General features: G+C 35.5%; 2 protein-coding genes across 2 annotated transcripts in view; one reads left to right on the forward strand and one right to left on the reverse strand.

Moving 5' to 3' along the window:
• Positions 1 to 2,124, reverse strand: part of LOC111601122 (rap guanine nucleotide exchange factor 4) — a 63,692-nt gene extending 61,568 nt beyond the window's left edge. Inside the window, exon 1 of the mRNA XM_023317618.2 lies at positions 2,044 to 2,124. Coding sequence (XP_023173386.2) covers positions 2,044 to 2,078 — 35 coding nt within the window. The 5' untranslated portion in view covers positions 2,079 to 2,124. The remainder of the gene's footprint in view (positions 1 to 2,043) is intronic.
• The window catches only part of LOC111601628, a 60,108-nt gene that overhangs the window by 37,590 nt on the left and 2,114 nt on the right, over positions 1 to 20,404 (forward strand). The window contains exon 2 of the transcript XR_002751571.2: positions 5,054 to 5,263. The gene's annotated coding sequence lies outside the window, so the exon portion shown is untranslated. The remainder of the gene's footprint in view (positions 1 to 5,053; positions 5,264 to 20,404) is intronic.

The following is a 20,404-nucleotide window of genomic DNA, read 5'->3' on the forward strand; positions in this document are numbered from 1 at the left end:
ATTTTAGTTCCTAGAATTAGAAGTCTTTATTTTGTTAATATATATTTTAAATATTTGGCATACAAATGCTAAAAGCTTCTTACAGAGTATCTACTAGTCGACATCAAAAGCAACTTCTAATAAATTAGATATATTTATATAGATTTATATAAAGTAGCTCTATCTATGCAAATTATATTATAAAAGTTTCAACAGACTCTTTTCGGACCTGCCCACAGGGCATGCTACAGTCGACCTACTCTTTAGCTCTCTGAACTGCCACTTGCAGCTGGTTTTTAGCCATAAACGCACTTATTGTTTCAGTTAGCGTGCAAATAAAAAATGCAGTAAAGAAAGAGCTAAACAAATGCGGGAAACACAAATATTTGCAGCACACACAAAAAACCGTCGCAAAATCACAAAGCAAACAGTTTGATGTATGTGTGTGCATAGTGTGTGTGTGTGTGTGTGTGTGTGTGTGTGTGTGTGTGTGTGTGCTGGCTTAAAACCCTTTTTGCCCTCGACCTTTTTCACTAGCTCGCTAGCTGACCCTGTTGTATGCTGGATTTTTGCCAGGTTGCTACGCTGTTCATTTAAGCCGCCAGCGGGCAAGTGCTGATTGATTGTGTGTGTGTGTGGGGGCGTGGCAAGCGTAACTGTAACCGCCCTTGATATAACATTTAGATTGTAGCTATTTTTCGGTACATGCAGTTGAAACCCAAGTAGCAGCTGCCGCAAAAATAATCGAGCCGAAACGTTTTGCCACTTGGGCTAATGATGCTTTCTATTCCATGGAGTGCTATGAAAAGTATATTCTTAACTACATACATATATATATATATATATATATGTATATATGTATGTATATATATTTATATATTTTGCTACTTTAGTTTGGTCTTGGTAATGAGCACAATTTGCGCTTGAATGCGGCCCTTGAAAGCTAAGTCGTCCCGCCCATCTCAATTCGTCAGCTCACAAATTTTTGCTACTCCACTGCGCTAATCAACTGGAAAGGGGCCGCATTGCCGCCGGTCGTTGCTCGAGGACATTTCGATTGGTGTGGGGCACTTTGAACAAAAAGTGAGCAGCAGCTTTGTAATTGCATTTGGCCAAGAATTGTGCTTAAAATGCCATTGTAATTTAATAAAGCGTATAATTTGTAGCCAGCCGTGTCCAGCATTTGGATTTAGATTTGCCCGGACTGCAGCAGCACGGAATTGATGCTGAGCACAGCTGCTGCCGTTTGACAGATGAATGTCGAGCATGATATAAACATTTTAAGCGTAACATACACGATTTCAGTGCTTCCTCTGCTGCTGCTTAAATAATGATGTAGCAGCATGTCGTCTGCCAAAAAGTTCTCTCTGCTGACAAATTGAAATGTTCGCTTCTTGAGCGTATGAATTTTAAATTTTAATTTAATTAATTTCACTCAAGCTTGAAATGTGATTTCGCAGCTCGCATTATTTATCTCATAGTAATTTTTTACACTCGGCTACAATTTTAATCTAAAGTTTATTTTTTGTTTATCTTTGCGGAAAAGTACTTTCATGCATCAGAAAATGTGAATGATAAAACAATTTTATATTTTTTTGTTTTTGACTATTTAATGTATTTCTATCTATAAAGAACAGTTGTTTTTACTGTTATTAATGTGTTAGCTGTCTCATAAGAACATTTAACTCAAATCGACTCTATGTTTTTTTCTTGTGTAGCGCCTTTCTTTGTGATTCTCATATATCATTGCCAGTCTATTGTGATATCATTTTGAGCTCAAAGCCTCTTCTTTGATATACTTTTTTATGATGCCTCACACTTTGCTTCCATTAGTCGCTCATATTTGGGCATCAGACTTCTGTTTACCTAGCATTATCTTTGCTTTCTGTCTCTATATATAGAGCAGAAAAAACAATTTCTGGCAACTAAAAATCTCATCTGAAAACTCAATTAATTGTATACGAAACAAACTTCAACTAAATCTTACTAAACTTTTCTTAAGCTAAAACATTTTGCTTAAATTATAATAAATTAAAATTTAAATCAATTTTATTTTCTACATACCGTTTGTCCATAGCAGTTATCCATTCCATCGCCATTTTGACAAATTTTTTTTTATTTTAATTTTTTTTATAATTAATTATTGATTAATTTATATTTTTTTATAATTTTGAATTTTGTGTTTTGGTTTTATTTTTATGTTTTTCATAGGAAAACTTGAACTCAAATTAAAGCCACAATTTGTTTTTTATTTGATTTACACAAGTGGTGAGGTTCGAAAATATTTGAGCTTTTAAATTGATGTCGTTGTTGTTGTTGTTGCTGATTGTGAAATAAATGTTGCATTTCAAAGCAGAAAACCGAAAAGAAAATGCCGCGAAAAGCTGTGGCCCAGCCGAAAGCTGATTGTAAACACTTTGCACTCAACGTGGATTTCAATTTATAATTCCTTTTTAATGTTCCAGACAACAAAACGAAACGTAACAAAAAGTATTTCGGGAAAAGTACAGAAAACACAATTGAATTTTGATTTGATTTGATTTTCTTGTATGTTTTAGCTGCTTTGCCTCAACATGGCTTCGACACTTGCCGCCCAGCAGCTGAAAATAGAATTTAGTTAAAAGTTGGTGAAAATCTGTACAAATAACACGAACTAAGTAGAGAACTTATTGCACTAAAGGGACTTAAGCCAATGGCTCAACTGTAAATGTGTTTTTATGTGTTTGCTTTGTTTGCTACCAATGAAAGGCAAAGTAATACGCATTATTATTGTTGTGCAGACTTTACAGGATTCAAAAAGGGGTACCCCCGTGTGCATGAGTATATGTATTTGCGAATGTGCCTTGTTGCCCACGGCTGACAGCTGCCCAGCAGGCTTAATGCATGTTGGCCCTAAACAAAGCAAATTTCTTTACAGCAGATTTGTACATGTATGTAACAGGAATGCATGTTATCGCAGTTGTGTGCATAGCTACAGAACTTTTCAAAAAAAGAATAGAGAAAAAACTCTAATGAAAGGTGCTGACGTACAATGTGACGTGCGTTTGCACACTGCGTATACTTGATACTGCATATTAAATCACATTCCCATTGACAACGAGCCCAGCGACAGCAGAGCTTACAAGCAACGATTTGCCAATCTAATAGCTAGCTTCAAGTGTGTCATGGCAAACGGTCATTGAAACCTTGCATTATGTATGTGTTTGATTTGAGCTAGAACTTGTAACTAACTAAGAAAATCTAACTATATTTTTCAAAAGAAAAAGACAAAATTGATGTTTTCATTAAGATACAAATGTATATGTAAAAGATCGAAATTAAAAACAATCTAAGATTACTATCCATATAAATTTTGTTTTTTTCTTTTTGAAAAATAAACATAGATTGAAAAAAAAAAATTTGTTCTTCACTTCAAAATTTTTAACAAAATTTTTATAAAAATTTTAATCACACCAAAAATATTGCCCAAAAGCAAGCGAAGTGAGCTAGATGTAATTCTAGGTTCAACTGAAGTTAGCTTGATATATACTTTAAATAGAATCTGTTGTTAATTATTTTTTATAAAAACTTTAGCTAACTAGTTTGTTTAATTGTCTATTCGATTATAATATTTCTTAAAAATATTTCATAGAACTTTATTATAATACTAAAACTGTCAATACTTTGTAGTTAAAACAGTCTTTCTCTTATGCTACTTGATAGCTCGAGTCATTTACTGCACACATTAAGTGAATAACGGGAAAGTCCAATGCGAACCACGCTTAACGCTAATCTATTTTCCAATTACTAAATGACAATGCAATGCGCCGTTGCGTATGCTACAAAAAGTTGAACTTCGCAATCGAGTTGAATTTGTATCACATGACAATTTTTGTACAAAGAACTGCCATGACATATATTTATATATATAGAGATATCTGTAGTATATCGTTTTTCTATTTTATGCCATTGTTATCGTGTGTGCGCAGGTAAAACACCTTATCAATAGCCCTCTTAGTATAGATAACAGCTGATAAGGCGCTTATCAAACACGGCGCGAAACGGAAACAGAAAACAAAAACTACAACAATGGCTGACGCGTTGTTCGAGGATTTGTTTTGGGCTATATTTTTGGTGCAATCCGTCAGCGAGAAACGCAATTAGTGCGTGGCCAGCAAATGTTCTATATAACTTGCGCTTCATGTGGTTTCTTTTCCCTCGTCATCGTTGGCTCAAAACTTTTTGTAATTAAACTTTGAAGTGGAGAACTGTAGACAGCTTGAAACTAATTGAACTGCCAAAAGAATCGAAGCACAAGTGTTAAACGTGTGTGTACTTAAATGCGATCCGGGAATTGCCCGTAGGTAAATTGGAAGATAATACTCTAAAGTCTAGAGCATAAGTTTCCTCTAAAAACACTAGAACAAAAATTATTTTAAAAATCCTAAATAATATAAAAATAAATACTAAGTAGTCTTTAATCATTTAGTCTTTAGTCTTTAGTCTTTAGTCTTTAGTCTTTAGTCTTTAGTCTTTAGTCTTTAGTCTTTAGTCTTTAGTCTTTAGTCTTTAGTCTTTAGTCTTTAGTCTTTAGTCTTTAGTCTTTAGTCTTTAGTCTTTAGTCTTTAGTCTTTAGTCTTTAGTCTTTAGTCTTTAGTCTTTAGTCTTTAGTCTTTAGTCTTTAGTCTTTAATCTTTAGTCTTTAGTCTTTAGTCTTTAATCCTTAATATTTTGTCCTTACTCTATAGTCTTACATTTCCTTATAAAATTAAATATAGTTTAATCTAATATTAAATTTTAAATCTTTACCGTTATTCCATTCTCTTATCAGCCAGTTTAAGCCACGTTCTTTGCGTACGTTCGTTGTCCGCGAGAGCTAACGACTAACTGAATTTTTGGACCAAACAATTCGTAATCAGGAAATTCAACACGCGTTTTGCATTTTGTTAAAAATATTTATAAATTAGAGAAATTTTTAAATGAAATATTTAACATTTTCTTTGGAAATCCCGTTTTGTAAATTCAATTTTATATTTTTTGGAAAATTTGCAACTTTTTGTAATCATTTGGAAAATTTTTGTATATTTTATTTCAGAAACTTTTTTGGATTGAGCTTTGCGGGGAAAGCGTCGAGCGCTCGCACGTCCGTCACGTTCTTTAGTCGCGTCGCAACTGCTTTGGTCGAGTGCTCGCGGACGAACCGAGTAGCTAGCGCTGAATTCACCACAGTTTCGGTTGGCCGTGGTGAATAAGTGGGCATAGTGAAGGCAGCCACAGTGGCCAGGCATCATACTGCGCCTAACAGGTGAGTTTGCTACTGCTGACAGCTGGGCGGCCTGTGTAGAGTGGGTTACGTGGGTAGGGGTGGTTTTAGGGTGGCTTGTGTTGTTTTGGGTGGTGAAAATTACTCATCGCGATGACTGCAGTGTTGACTGCTGCGGTGCGCATTTTGGTCGCCTTCTTTTTTTGTTATTTGACTGCCATTGTGGGCGTCGGTGTCTGTATGGGTGTGTGTGTGTGTGCTGTCTTTTTATTTTGGCGCGTTTTTAGCAACAAGTTTGGCAGTTGTTACAGTGGCCCGAAAGTCATCTCACTGTGTTCATATATATAAAATTATTTAAAGTTTTCCTGAAAACTCAAAGTAGGCATATTATTAATATATTGTCGAATATTATTGTACATAAATATCAATTTATAATATTTATAAATATATTTTAATTAACATTTTTTAGTATTTATTTATCATCATTAGTTGACAAACTTTGGTACTAAAAAGTCTTTTGGCATATCTCAAATTATATTAATTAATTTATTAATATGATCCCAATATAATGCCTATAAACACGATGTATTTATTCAATTGATTAATTCTAGTCAAATTTGTATTATTTTTTATAAACTTTTCTGATTTTCAAAAGCTGTCTCAGTGCCAAAAATTTATTATAAAAACGAGTCGTGAAATGTATTAGACAAACTAAAATTTGATTTTATTTTGGCTTGTTACAAAAGAAATTTTTTTATGTGTGTAACAAAGTTAGATCAATTTATTATATTTATTTATTATCATATAAAAATAAATTTATTAATATTTTATATTATATTTATTGAACACAATACCATGCAATAAGCAAGAAGCTTAAACATTTAATTAACTCTGCAACAAGCTTACCAGCAACTATTAATGAATGCGACTCAAACGCTGCACCAGATTCAACTTTTTATAGTTGACACTAAAGTGAGTCAAACTCTTTTTACTCTCAAGTGTTTTGAACTTAGTTTCATTGCCAAGTAGTATAAAGTAGAATGATTGAACTGTATTTAGTTTTCCGATTGTATAGATACAATTTGAGGCAGATAAGCAAACATGACTAAAACTTCTTAAAAAACTACTCTTCTCAATATATGCCTAAACAAGATTATAGAAAACAAATACTCAAAAACATCTTTAGATGAGACTATATGGACTATGAAAGCTTAAACACATATTTTATACGTAAAGCTTAATATATATTTGTTTATATATATTTATTTCTGGATAAGTCTTGGCTATGTTTATTTACTTAAACATAATTGCGTATACTTGATTTATATTTCTTAATTAAATCTTTGTATATTTGGCAAAAGAAACTTTAGCAGCATGTTGCTGAAACATTCTCAGTGCGCTCTGCCTCTCTCACTCTGCTTCTCTCTGTCTCCCTCTCTTCAAGCATCGTTCTCTGCAACAAACTGTTGAGCGCTCATTTGGTGAGTCGACGCATTGGCGCCACACTTCAACAGTTGCCTGTCCGCTTGCCCCAACCAACTAATGCCGCCGAGTGACCCACTCACTCATACGCTGAGTGCCAGCCCGCCCCCTTCGATGTAGCGCCTCCTGCCAGTCAGCGTGAATTGCACATCAAATCGAATCGCGCTATGAAACAATCAAAATGTCAATTAAAATGTGCAACAACAACAACAACTGGAATAAATGCAGCTAGCGAAAAATGTTGTCTTTGCTTTACGCTTTTCTGATCCATTAGGCCGTGCGCTCTTAAGGGCCCTTGCTGGACTCAGGTGCGTGTGCCAAAAGGTGCGAAATAAAAATGCAAAAGTTAGCTTTGTGGTGCGTGTCCGTGTGTGTGTGTGTGTTTGTCTCTTTGCCACATTTTGCGCGCCTGCGGTGCCTGCAACAATATTTGTGGCACTCACGAGTGCCTTTATTTCCGCATGAATCATTTGCCACGGTGCGTATAAATTCTTTGTTTTTACCTTTATTTTTTTATACTCATTTGTTGCTGCCTTTGGTACTTCACACTTGTAGGCGGCGTTTGCTTCCTGTTGCGTGTCCTGTAGCATTCTTTATGAGCTGTCGCCGTCATCGTCTGCTGCTTGATGGGCGCTATTGGCATTTCGTTGGCGGCTTTAACAATGGAATTCCAAGCATTTTACGAGCACATTTTTTTGGCCCTCGCCTGGGCATGTTAGAATCGGCATAGATTATATCCTGTCTGTCTGGCTGTCAGTTTGCCTGTTTGTCTGTCGGTCTGGCTAGCTGCGAGGCGTTAATTATGATAAATGTGCTGCTAATAAACCTGACGTCAAGAGTCACTGTCATAAGGCAGCAACGTGGTCCAAGTCGCACTTCCGAGGCAGAGTTAATGCATTTTCTTGCTGAGAAAACTGTGCTAATGGCATTTCCTGTACAGCTCGCCATTAGCACAGCAAATGACGTTAGTTGCCTGACATTGTTCACGCTGCAGCTCTGTACGTGTTCAGGTGTGAAGGCACAACCAGTCAATCGATGAGTCAGTTGACCGGTGCACGTGTCCATAGCCTGATTGCTAGTTGATGTCATGCTATGAACAAGTGCACACACTTAGATGTGTGTGTGTGTGTGTGTGCATTTAGGCCATAACACTTTAGTCAATGCTAGTTGCATTAACGCTTATTCAATCAACGTTTAACGCAAATTGCCTCTTAAACTGAGCCTCAAATATCTATCTATGTAAATAGGCGAATTATGGCTATATAATTTGATTGGGCCATAAGCATGCCTGATAAATGCGCTGCAGTAATTGAACCGTCGCACACACACATGCTCACATAATTGCGTAATAAAATAGGAACATTGTTCATGCCAATTACACACACACACCCAGATAAGAACAGCAACGTGCACAACATGTGGCCGCATAATGAAGCATATTTTTTCTAAAGATAGAATTCATCTGCAGCACAGCTGCTGCTGCTGCTGCTGCCCGCAGATATTTTTCCACAATTTTTCATAGCATACTTTTGTGCGCCACAGAAAAATTTCAACTTTTTTGATGCGAAATAAAATAAATTAAATAGAAATAGTCAAAAATAAATAAAGTAAGTGATTTAATATATTAAATGATTATATGTGTTTGTTTTTCATTTACTTAAAACAGTTTAATTGCTGCAATATGCCATAAATAAATAAACATTCACTTTGCATACAAGAAATACGTTTGCTAAGCCCAGTTGAATATTCGAATTGTGCAAATAAATTATCGAAAAGCAAAGGCCATAAATATAAATATAATACTATATACTGTAAATATATATATGTATATATATATATATATATATATATATATATATATGTATGTGTTTGTATATATATACATATGTATATTTTATTTTATTTCATTTTTCCGCAAATTCTTTGCGGTAAATACCTGGGGTCGCATTAATATTTGTGCAAATAAATTAAATTGCAAATAAAACTGCGCAGAAATAAATATTAAATTAAATTTATATATAGAATTTTAAGAATTTATAGAAATATAAATAATTTATTATATATTTGTTAAGAAAATGTTAAATTTATTATTATTTATGATTTTAAAATTAATTTAATATGAGTCAAGAGTGTTTTATGCTCCATATCCATTTCTCTCTAATTTCTCTCTCTAAGTCAGTAATAGCTAGAGGCTACAACTTTTACTTGTTATAAAGTGCTCAGATTAAGACGCATATGGGCATCAGGGACCTGGCAAATCAATGTCTGTTCTGTTAAAACACAGACCCACTCAATGATTGTAACTAACTTGTAAGATAAGAGATGGATGCCAGTATTAATATCTGTGCATAGGCCGGACGAAGACGCTGCTAATAACTGAACATAATTCATGATTCTCATGACTAGACTTGACGCTATAAAGAGAACTCAACTTTTGTAAATCGTAAGCTTCAGTTGTGGCTAGATAATATTTTTGGCTGCTTAAAGGCATTTCAAATAACTATTGAAGCTGTTGAGTTGGTATTTGGTATTCCAGTGGTCAAGTAAAAAGCCACCGCTAAGCTCATTATCTCTGTGATAAGTTCACAAAGTTCTGCAGCTGCCTCACTGCTTAGTTTATTCAAAGTGAAAGCCCTGAATTGTTTACGATCCATTTAGCTATTTTTTGAGCATTACCTAGTTATTACCGGTCGACTGCCACGTTCTTATTTGTTCAAGAGAAATATATAATCTATGTTTTCTATCTATATTTTACAGATTAAAGACTTAAATATCTTTCACAGCAGAATGTATTTACACAAGCTAATAAAGCACAATTCAGAGTCAATTAAATGTATATATATTTATATATTAAGTGATTGTCATTGATATTTAAAGCATATACAACTAAATTCCATTTTAAATGTTCAGCTCAATTGACAATTGCTATGAATGTGACTATGCCTGCAGCTATTGTCAGACTTATCAAATTTCAGCTGCACGAGATTCGCTTTCTCTCGAAAAGCCGACATTTGAGATGCGTAATTTATTTAGGTTGAAGCTCAATTGCTTTGCGTATTTAAACAGCATTGAAACTGACTTTGCAAGTGGCACATTCTTGGCAAATTATTCGAATGCTTTGCCGAAGAACGAAGCGTTTTCCGGGCAATTTATTATTTTCTGCTCGCTAGAAATTCCATTTGCAAATTCAACTGCACAAATATGCGAACAATTTGACTTTATTGTTTGGTGAGCGCTTACTAAAACCTGCTGTAAATTATACATAAATGAAATATAAAATAAATAATTAAATAAACGTGCTAAGCGCACTTATATGATAATTTATATACAGCTAAAAATAAATATAATAAATAACAAATAATAAACAATTTGTTTAATTAAAAGCGCTCAGCTCTTATAGTGTTGAAGCTGCACTAAATTTTGCTCTGCATTATCAACTAGGCACATTCTACTCACTAATAAAACATGCTTTTTGCTTTAAAAATTACATTAAAATAGCATGAGACACAAATTATTTTCTTATACTCGATCTTTTTGTATGCTGAGGCTGAGATGAAGGCATCAAACATAGTAAATAAGCAGACCCGACTAATGCTAATGTTGTGCTTGAATTGTATCTTCAACTTTAATTTGTGTGCCCTTAAAATATGCTTAAAGACTTAAGCTTTAAGCTGTGCCGCCCGACCATAATTGGGTTTCGCCTTTTACATATTACGCATACGCCATGTGTCGCACAGCCAGCCATAATTAACGCTGATAATTGCATGAAATGCCCAAAAGACTTTGTGAAAAAAAAATGCATGACGGTAATAACAAAGAGTGATGCAAATGCAATTAAAATTTTAAAGCATATACATACATATATATATATATATAAATATGCATTTATGCATATATTTATTTATATAAAGTTCCTTTTTGGAGCGTTTGAGAAGTTTACAATTCAATTTGGTATACAATTGCATAAAATTATGCGCAGCAGTGCGAGAAATTAGTTTTTTAGTAGCAACATTTGCGACGTCAACGGTGTCAAGTGTGAAATGTGGGCGTGGCACGCCTTGTAGTACTGTTAGCAGCGACAAGCGCCTTGGCATTTGCCTGGCTGCATGCAGATGACAACATCACGCTCCCTACGTGCGTGCCTGTGTGTGTGTGTGTGTGTGAGGGAGTGTGCCTTTGTGTGTGTGCATGCCATTCCCTTGACTGACTTCACTCGCTTAGCTTCCTTTTTGCTGCGCGCCTGGCCACTTTTACGCTCTGTCTTGATTTTGAGTTCGTTAATTATTGAGGCAATCATCAGTGTTTCCCCGCAGCTCTGCGCTAGCGTATTTTCTTAGCCTTGGCCGTCGCTAGCTTTTAGCCATCTTAAGCTGCTTGCCAAATTATATGCGCAATTATGAGCTTGTCGTGTGCTAAGCAACAGCTGCCAGCCAAGGACAACATTGCTGACAATTTGCAAACAGTTGTTGTTGTTGTTGTTGCTGTTGCTGCCGTCGTTAGTCAAGAGTTAATTTTAAAACACATTTCACTGAGCTCATTAGGCTCATTGCCTTAACTTTTGGCTTATTAAAATTGTAGAAAAACCATTGCGTTTATTTGCGCTTGATTTGATTTGATAGCTTGAGGCAAGAAGAAGAAACAAGTTGATAGAAAACCTTTTATATTTGTTTTATTTAGTTAAGTAAATTTTAATGATGCAGGCTTTTGGCTTAACTAACAGATAATCTGTTTCCTCTGAGTGTGTGTTTAACTTGTTAGTTTTGATTGATTTTAATCAATTTATGCCTTTTCTTGGGCTGGCATAAATAATAAATATTTTGTTTCTTTTAGAGTTACACAAGCTTAAATTACCATAAAATTAAAAATATATTTTTAATTTAATTTAATTTCTTTTTTGTTGTTGTCTGTTTCCTACTTATTTATATTATAATTGTCGCTTAGTGACTTCTGTATTAAATTTATATTATTTGTGTAAGCTTTATGTCATCTATTTGTTGATTATTACTTAACAACAAATTAGCAAGGCTTAACGCTTCCATGCGCAGTCATATAATTCCCAAATTATGAAGACTTGACAGGAGTAGCAAAACGAAGCCGCACCAATCGATAGCAGGCTCTGAAACTGGTAGCATCTTGAAATAGCTCTACAGCCAATCTGCGCACATTTTGTGCATTAAATCTTGTTAATTTGTTGTTAAGCAACAAGTATTTGACCTAAAGCCTGTAAAATGTACATAATTGAAAATATTTGTATATATATTTGTATGCCTTAAACATATTGCAAATCTAAGCAACATACAGAAGGAGGCTAGGCAGTCTCCAGAAAATATACATAGCTAATCAACAAACAGCGAGCTGAATCGATCTAGACTTATCTCTCTGCATTGGCCATGTCAAGCAGTAAGGCAAAAATTAAGAAAATTCCCACGCACCCTGTAAACCTGCTAACTTACTATAATTTATTTCAAATTTCAGACTAACAATCTATAAATATCAGCAAATTTTTGCTGCCTCGCCCTTAACTACCTCAACGACCAACATTACGCATACGCCACGTGTTTCAGCGAAATGCTAATTTAGCAGCTCAAGAAATGTGCTGGCAGGTTCAATAGCGTTCGGCGCTAGCTTTTGATGGGTTTTTCGACTGGGCATTAAATCTAAAAAAAACCCTGCACAGCGAGTGCAACGAACGACTACGCATTATCAGTGATTGGCATTGGGCAAACACACACAAACGGGAATAAGGCGACTGTAGAGAGTGGGGAGAAGTGAAGAAAATTAAGTGAAAACGCCAAAACAATTTACATTTTGTTTACCTTACACGCAGCCTGGCCCTTTTATTTCACACACACACAATAGCTACGTATAGCTGAGAGCTTGTAGTTGTGTGTGCGCTTTAATTTTATTTTTCTCACTTCATTTGGGGTTTCAGCTAAATTGTTTGGCATCGCTTTAACACTTTACATACATTTGCATAAAGCGGCAACAACCGGCCCGAGTCAATGCTTTAATAAACGAACTTTCCGCTAGCGAAGCTAAGCTGGAACTCGCACTGAAGCTGAAACGGGAGCAAGTGAAGCGTTTCGACCATTAAAGCAAAAACGTAGCATACTTTTCTGCGCGCCTTCAACTTTTTATGGCCACTTTGCCAGGTGACTGTGTGCGTGTGTGTGTGCGAGGTTATGTGCTGTGTAGATTTCTTGTCTTTCCGCTGATTATTTGCAGCTTATTGCGTTTATGCGACGCTTATCGCATACGCATGAAAATCACAGTAAGACTCGCCCGTCTCACTCTCTGTTCCGCTCTCTGGCTATGGCTGCTCGTTCAGGGACCTATATTAAGTAGGCATCTACGTTTACTGCTGCTGCTGCTGCTGCGTAGCATAACTGTGATTCTACTTGTCTGTTTACGCAGCTCATTGTGCGGGCGCCTTCTGTTAGCTTAACTGCTTTGTTGGCAACTGTTTGATTAGCCCGCCTTTAGGTAAATATTCATGCGAGGGCTGCCAGAGCTAACTGAATGTTAATCATAATCTAAGCATTAACTTTTTCAATTACTTTAAATCAGAATTGCTATTTTTTAAATCTCTTTTTATGAGTTTTCTCTTCAGATAGTTTGGCTTCTAGCCAGATGTTATGGATAAACAATAACTTTTTCTTTTTCTATCGCTTGACAACTTCTAAATTGACTCCAAATTTTTTTTATTGCTGATTTAGTTTTTTAATTTGAATCTTCTATTTTAAGTTCTACAGAGTTGGCACTTTGTGTAAAACCAATATCTTCAGGCGTTTCCTTTGTCAATTCTTGACAACTTTTCAACTGCACCTCGTATTTGTTTTTGCTATTGCTGAAATTTCATCAATTTGCCGCTTTTGTCGTGTTTGGCCATTTAATCAAGGCCGCCAGCGTCCGTTAAATGCGTAAACATTTGTTGCCAACTCATACTCGGCCAGCTACTGTAAATAAAAACATATATAGCATATATAAATAAATATATATATATATACTATATTCAAGGTTAGTTTACTTTGCTTTCTATTTGCATAAGTTAAGTTGACGTTCTGCCTGCGCTTATCGTCTTGACCTACTTAGCGTCTCATTTATTTATGAGAATTTAATGAAAACTTTTCAACTAAAATATGTAAATTAATTTGAATAATTTGCCAAGGCAGTGGCTGAGTGTTGGCTTGGTCCTTCATAAAGATAGTTGCATAAATTTTATTGCTCACATTAGCCACGAATGTGCCTTAAATTGTGCTACCACGAGTATTGTTCAGCTGTCAAATAAAAACTCAGTTTATGCTCTAATTAACATAAATACTTAACGAGCTTCAGTTGTCTTATTAGCCAAATATGTATTTTACAACTTTGGCTGATAAACTTCTCTTTTGTATCGCGTGCCTAGCAGCGCATGTGTCAAACGAACTTAATCTGTTTGTCCTTTACTATTTTTTTCTGGGCATATTAAGGTTTTTATGGGCTTTTTACGAGCGGCAAGTGTTTTGTTAATGGTCAATCAAAGCCTTAATTTTGACATAATCTAATCATTTTCATTTATGACAGAGTTTATTTAAGCAGGGTATATACGCTAAGTTTGGCAACTTATGCACTGCAATAAAATATCTCTGAGTAAGATCTCAAAAAATGAGTTTTCTAAGTTCTTAGAGGCTTGCAAAAGACGTAAACACAAGTGTACACAAAATCGATAAAAATCGATATCGAACTTATATTTTTCACATCTGTGCATCTTGAACTGATTGGAGTTTTCAAGCTTAGTATTTAGATGCTTCTAAAGTACACATAAAAATATCATGAACGTTTCACTAACTACACACATTTGTTCAAGAAAATAGTAGCAAATGTTGAAGCACAAAATTTAGTTATAAACGCAATATTTTGTAAACAATTTGAAACTTTTATTAATTTATATAAATAATGCTATATTTTATATTATATTATATATTATATTTTAATTTATATATATTTTTTGTGGCAAATTTAGGCTAGAATTTGGTATAGTTTCCTATTAACTGAATTTAGTTCTTCATAAAAATAATTAAAAAGAAAAAAACAATTTTTTCCTTTTATAATTAAAAATGTTTTTTTAGTTATTTATGAAAGTAGTCACTACTTTTTTATGAACAACCAAGTTTTGTTAATTTTTCTTATATATATATATATTTTTTTTTAAGTATATATACAAATGCTAAGCTGACATGGCACGTGGGGTTACTTCTAGTCCGGCACCCTTAACCTACAGCACACTTATCTGAATGTGGAGCCAGCTCTAAGAACTCTTTCTATAGGCAAAGTTTGCAATTCATTAGGAATATCTTATATGCTAAGCTGTTTTAAAAGACAATTTAATATGAATTCAATTTAAATTTTAAATTCAAATAAATAATAAAATAATTAATGTTACATTAGCTAACTTTTAAATATACATTTTCTGTATAACTTGAGCTCAGCTGGCATAAACTTATTATTATAACTTATATTCATTAAGTTCTTCTAAAGACTAGCGCTCTTCCTTTTACGTAACCTCGACTCTATATGAGTTAAGTAAAGTGAATAAAATATTTGCAGAAGCTTTTGCAGCTTAAACTTTAATGAGTAGACAATTAGATAGATGCTCGCACCAATTTTTGCTAAGTATTATAAAACGGAAATGAGGTTGAGAGTACTTAAATTTATGGTATAATAAAAAAAGTTTGGCTGCCCCAGAGGCGGCTGCCACCCTTAATGCATTCACACAGCATTCAGTTAACTCTTTTATGCTTTTGGGGTAATGCAGATTTACAGTCATAAAGCCATATGAAGTTTATGAAGCACACAAAATTAAAGTTGAAGCACGAAACTTCTTGTTAGGGAAATTGAGCTGTAAGCGGCTTTCCCGAGCATAAACTGAACCTGAACTTAAGCCAAGTTAAGTCAAGGATACCAAAATGCCTTTTAAATGGTCATTTGTACGGCCTGAAATCAAAAAAAAGAAAAAAAGGATGAAGGCGAAAGCATATTGTTTTGTCTGCCACAGAGAGACAGATATTATGCAGATTCCACGAATATTTAAGCAGTTGCTAGGATAGCGCAGGGGCGGGCCTATCTTGTGAGCCCAAGATTAAAGTTGACACCATTCAAGGAAACAGAGAAAGTAGTGGGAGAGTGAGAGAGAGAGAGAGAGAGAGAGAGAGTTGTCAGCATGGCTGTTCGCATTTATGCTGTTCGTGTCCGGACTGTGGCCAGTTGTAGTCTCTCTCGTATTGAATTTTGTACGTGCTGCTATCTGAGATCCTGGCGCGTGACTGAAGCATCATCAACTCAGCCCATATCCTCTTCCAGCAACAACAACAACTACAACTGTGATGATGCGCTTTTGATAACTTGTTTGTGCGCTGCTAACTGACAACTTTTTGTTGTAAGTCGACAGGCAGTTGGCGTGTGGCTCGGCGACAACTTGTCGCCATCACGGTTGATAAATAGTTTCTGCGCTGTGCGGCATATAGAGAAATCCTTGAGGCATTGGTGCCTTGAATCCTTGAATTACACGCGCCTGTCCCGCATAAGTTGATTGAAATTAAAAACAAGCTCAGCGATTTCATAGCCAGATAGACGCTGTCACCAGCTCCGTTTTCTTTTTTTCTATTTTGCTCACCTAACGGTAAGACACCTACACGCAGGTGTGCACATTCCCAGCTGTTTCTTCTTTACTTTAAAATGCCGTCCTGCGCGCTGTTTAAGTTTCGTTTTTTCTTCACTTTTTATTTCATTTCATTTCATTTCGCTTCGCTTGTCGGGCTCATAAAATTTGATGCACTTGAGAAAGCGTCTAATGAAAATGTACATCAAACAGCAGCGCACATAAAATTGTCTTTTTCTTTAAATTACAACAAGATTTTACACTCAATGCCCTTGCTGACATTTACGAGCTGGACACCTGTTACCCTAGCATTAAGTATCAGAGCTATGCACTTATGAAATGGGCTTTCAGCTAGGCTGGAGTTGCTTCTGACAAGGCTTAACTTGAGGTGAGGATTAGCGCAAGTTGAAGCGAAAGCCTAGTCTAAGTAGGTTTTCTGTGTATTGATTTTAAGCTAATGCACTGCAGCTTGAAGTATTAGCTTTAATGTGCCTGAAGTGAGGGCTAACTCTAAGTAGGTTTACACATATAATGCGGTGTAGCTTTAAGCTTTAATATGCTTGAACTAAAAGCGAGATTTAAGTAGGTTTCCTTATATAGCTATATACCTAATTTAAGCTTTAAGTATGAGCTTTAATGTGCTTGAAGTATATAGCGAAAATCGAGATTTAAGTAGGTTTCCTTATATAGCTATATACCCAATTTAAGCTTTAAGTATGAGCTTTAATGTGCTTGAAGTATATAGCTTTCTATATAAAGCCTTAAAGCTAATGCAGTGCAGTTTTTAGCATAAGGTATTAGCTTTAATGTGCCTAAAGAGAGCTCTAACTTTAGGAAAGTTTCTATACATAAATAAAGCAGTGGAGCTTTTAGCTTTAATGTGCTTGAACTGAGAGCGAAATCTATGTTGGTTACTATATATATATATATATATAGAGTCATATATATATATATATCTATATACCTAAAAAACTAAGACCAAATCTTTCATTAATAGCGTTAAGCTGCTTCAAGCATCTAAGTGAAGCTTCAACCTTTAGTATGACCTTTAAGATGCCACGAAAGATGCCGCCTAAGAGGCACCACATGGAAGCTGCTTTGTAGAGTATTTCTCCTTCAAGTGACGGCCAGAATCTAACGTCAATTCAAGGTCAAATTGTTGGCTTCTTAAGAAGTTGACTCATCGTGTGCATAAAATGCTAGTTGTTAGAAGCCAGTCTTTGATAGCAAATTCAATTGATTGGCCTCCAGAGTAACCTGGACAACAGCCACAAGCAGATCAGTTTTGTGAAGTCTGTTTAGTATATTGTTTACAAATTAGTTCAAAGATATTTTTCGGCCAAAAAACATTCCAAGAAATCTAAAATTATATCAATTAAATCGAGCTTTAATGTCATTTGATATAAGCACTTTCAGCTGACTTTAATTGCACTCGAATGCCAAAAAGCACTCGAACATGTTAACTGTTTGCTAATTCACTCGTCGATTGGCAGAGAGAGAGACAGTTTAAATACCACTTTCAGCTAGATAAATTGGTGCTTAACCAGTTTTAGTAGTATCCAATGTCGGTTGACAAATTTGAGCCGAGTTCGTGCCACGCGTCGTATGCGCAATAAACTGAAAGAGCAACAAATTGGCAGCGGCAACAAGTGAGGCCCCATTGCAACTTTAATGATATATTAAATGCCAGAGCCGACATAACGAGCAGCAATCAATGTTTACAGAATCGAACGACAGACCACAAAGCGAGCATAAATAATTCATTTAGATATGGCACAGGGCATGGAGTTACATGACTTTAGTTGACTGTGTCTGGGCTGGTGTCTCTTCCTGCCCTTTGCTGTGTCTAGTGTCTATGGACACTTTTTTATGGCACCCCAGGGATGTGACGCCTTATGAATGCCATTTTAATGCACATACAAAAAACTTTGACAATATTGTCAATCGAACAAGCAGAGGCAAGCAAAGAGGCGTTTGTCTGGAGCATTGATACAAAGCTATTCATGCTGTTACACAGACGTAAATCTATCTATATATATCGAGGCAATGTGCGTGCGTCATGATATAGCCAGCAGCAGCAGCAGCAGCAGATAAAGTAAAACTTGAGCAGGGGCTCTGTGACTATAGGGGGGGCTAGGGTGGCTGGCATATATCAGACGTAAATGTATATTTGACGCACCACAAAACATTTATCGGGTGGTTCGCTCAATTTGCCAAAATCTAAACGTCTATCGAGCCCATTCAGTCGGCGCTCGCTCACACAGTTTTCTATTGATTTTGGCAAACTTTTTCCCTCGATACTCTCACAGCGAGCATTCGAATAAACTGAGCCAGTAAAATGTGAAATTCTCATTTGATTGATACTGATAAGAAAAGTTGATATCAGTTTGTTAGCTTTTGGACCTTTAACATCTAATCACGTGGGATTTCATTAGTTTTGATTATGCTTAGTCAAGTTGGTATCCTTGAGTTAATCTTGTTACTTTTATTTATAAGTTGGCATATCTTAATATTTATTTGTTTTTGTTTTAAATTTCAGAAATATTAAAAAAAAAATTATTTTTCTATGAAAGTTCCGCATTTTATAGCCGCTTTAGAGCTCAGTTATAATAGTTAAAATATTTTCATATGCCAAAGTTTTTTCTATATCAAATCATATATCATATCATATTCTATATCAAATCCTTTGGTTTTTGGTTGGGCTTTGACTTGAGGCTTTCTTTCTAGATGGCCAAGTCTTGTTTATATGAAAAGTCTAGTTTTTCCAGCAGGTTATCAGAACAGCTGAGAATAAGATTGACAGAAGTAAAATAAATTTAAATGATTTTTGGAATTAAAAATAATTTTTATACAACTTCTGTAAGAGCTGAGACTAGGCTGTAAAGAAACAAAATGAAGTCAGTTTTTGGATTGAAATAAAATATTTTGAAGCACATTCAGTAAAAGCTAAAAAATAACTTGAAATTCTTTAAAATATAATTTCTATAAAATTAATTTTGTTTAAGACGAAACTTTGTTTATAAAATGTTAAGTTTATATATTTTATATTTATAACACTTATATTTATTGATCTGCCTGCTGGCAAGTGTATCAAATCTTTGGCTACTTCATAATACTTTTTGTGTCTATTTCTTTATTTTTTTGCTGCTGCTGGCATTGGCCATTGAAGTGACCCTCGAAAGTAGTCTACGGCTTTTTCCGGGCCAAACCGCCCTCGAGCGATTCGTATTTGTTTGGATTCGCTCGTTTGGACTGTAAAGTTGTTCCTCTTGTTTTTGTTTGGAGGCAGTTTTTCGTATGCTCGGCTAATTAGCTGTGCGCTCTCGTCATCATTGACGTCATTTGCATGCACTGCTTCGACTCGAATTTCAATCAGAACAATTTACGAAAAGACTTGCACTCAGCCACGCCCCCTCGCCCCGCTGCCCTTCCCCAACTCTAGCTGTTGTTGTCTAAAGTTTTGAGGCTTTTGTAATGCCATTTTGGAGCGCTGAGGGGCGGGTCGGCGCGTTGCTTGGCCGCTCACCTGGCCGAGCGTTTTATTTAAGTTTTTGCATTGTTTAGACTTATGTGTATTTGCTTGAGTAGCATGTGGGGGCGGGGGCGGAGGCGTGGTTGGGGATGGGCTATTTACGCCCGCATTTGCTGTTTGGCGTCCCTCAACTTTTGTGCGCTGCTCTGTTTGCTTTAACATTGAGCAACTTTTTGTATATTTTTTTTACATTTGTGTTACATTTTTTTCGTACTTTTGCCAACTTTTGTAACTGAGGTTTTTATGCCTTGCGAGCATAAAAAAAAAATAAATAAAATGTCCTTTGCCTAGGTGAGAATGAGGCCGAAAGTTTGAAGCTCGCTTTTCTTGTTGCTTTCCCATTGCTATATAACGCTATCCCGTTATATTCTTGTATTGTATATAAGGCACATTGTTTCAAGTTGAACAAAAGGTCAATGGACAATTGACGAAGTCGCGCTGCTCTTGTCTTGCAGCATAAATGGCTTTTAAGAAGTTTCGCTTTATAGTTCTGCCTGCACTTGGCAATTGCCATTAAAATGTCGCCGATTCG

This window comes from Drosophila hydei, unplaced genomic scaffold (assembly GCF_003285905.1).
Source record: "Drosophila hydei strain 15085-1641.00,03,60 unplaced genomic scaffold, DhydRS2 tig00008122-arrow-pilon, whole genome shotgun sequence".
NCBI classification, from domain to species: Eukaryota; Metazoa; Arthropoda; class Insecta; order Diptera; family Drosophilidae; genus Drosophila; species Drosophila hydei.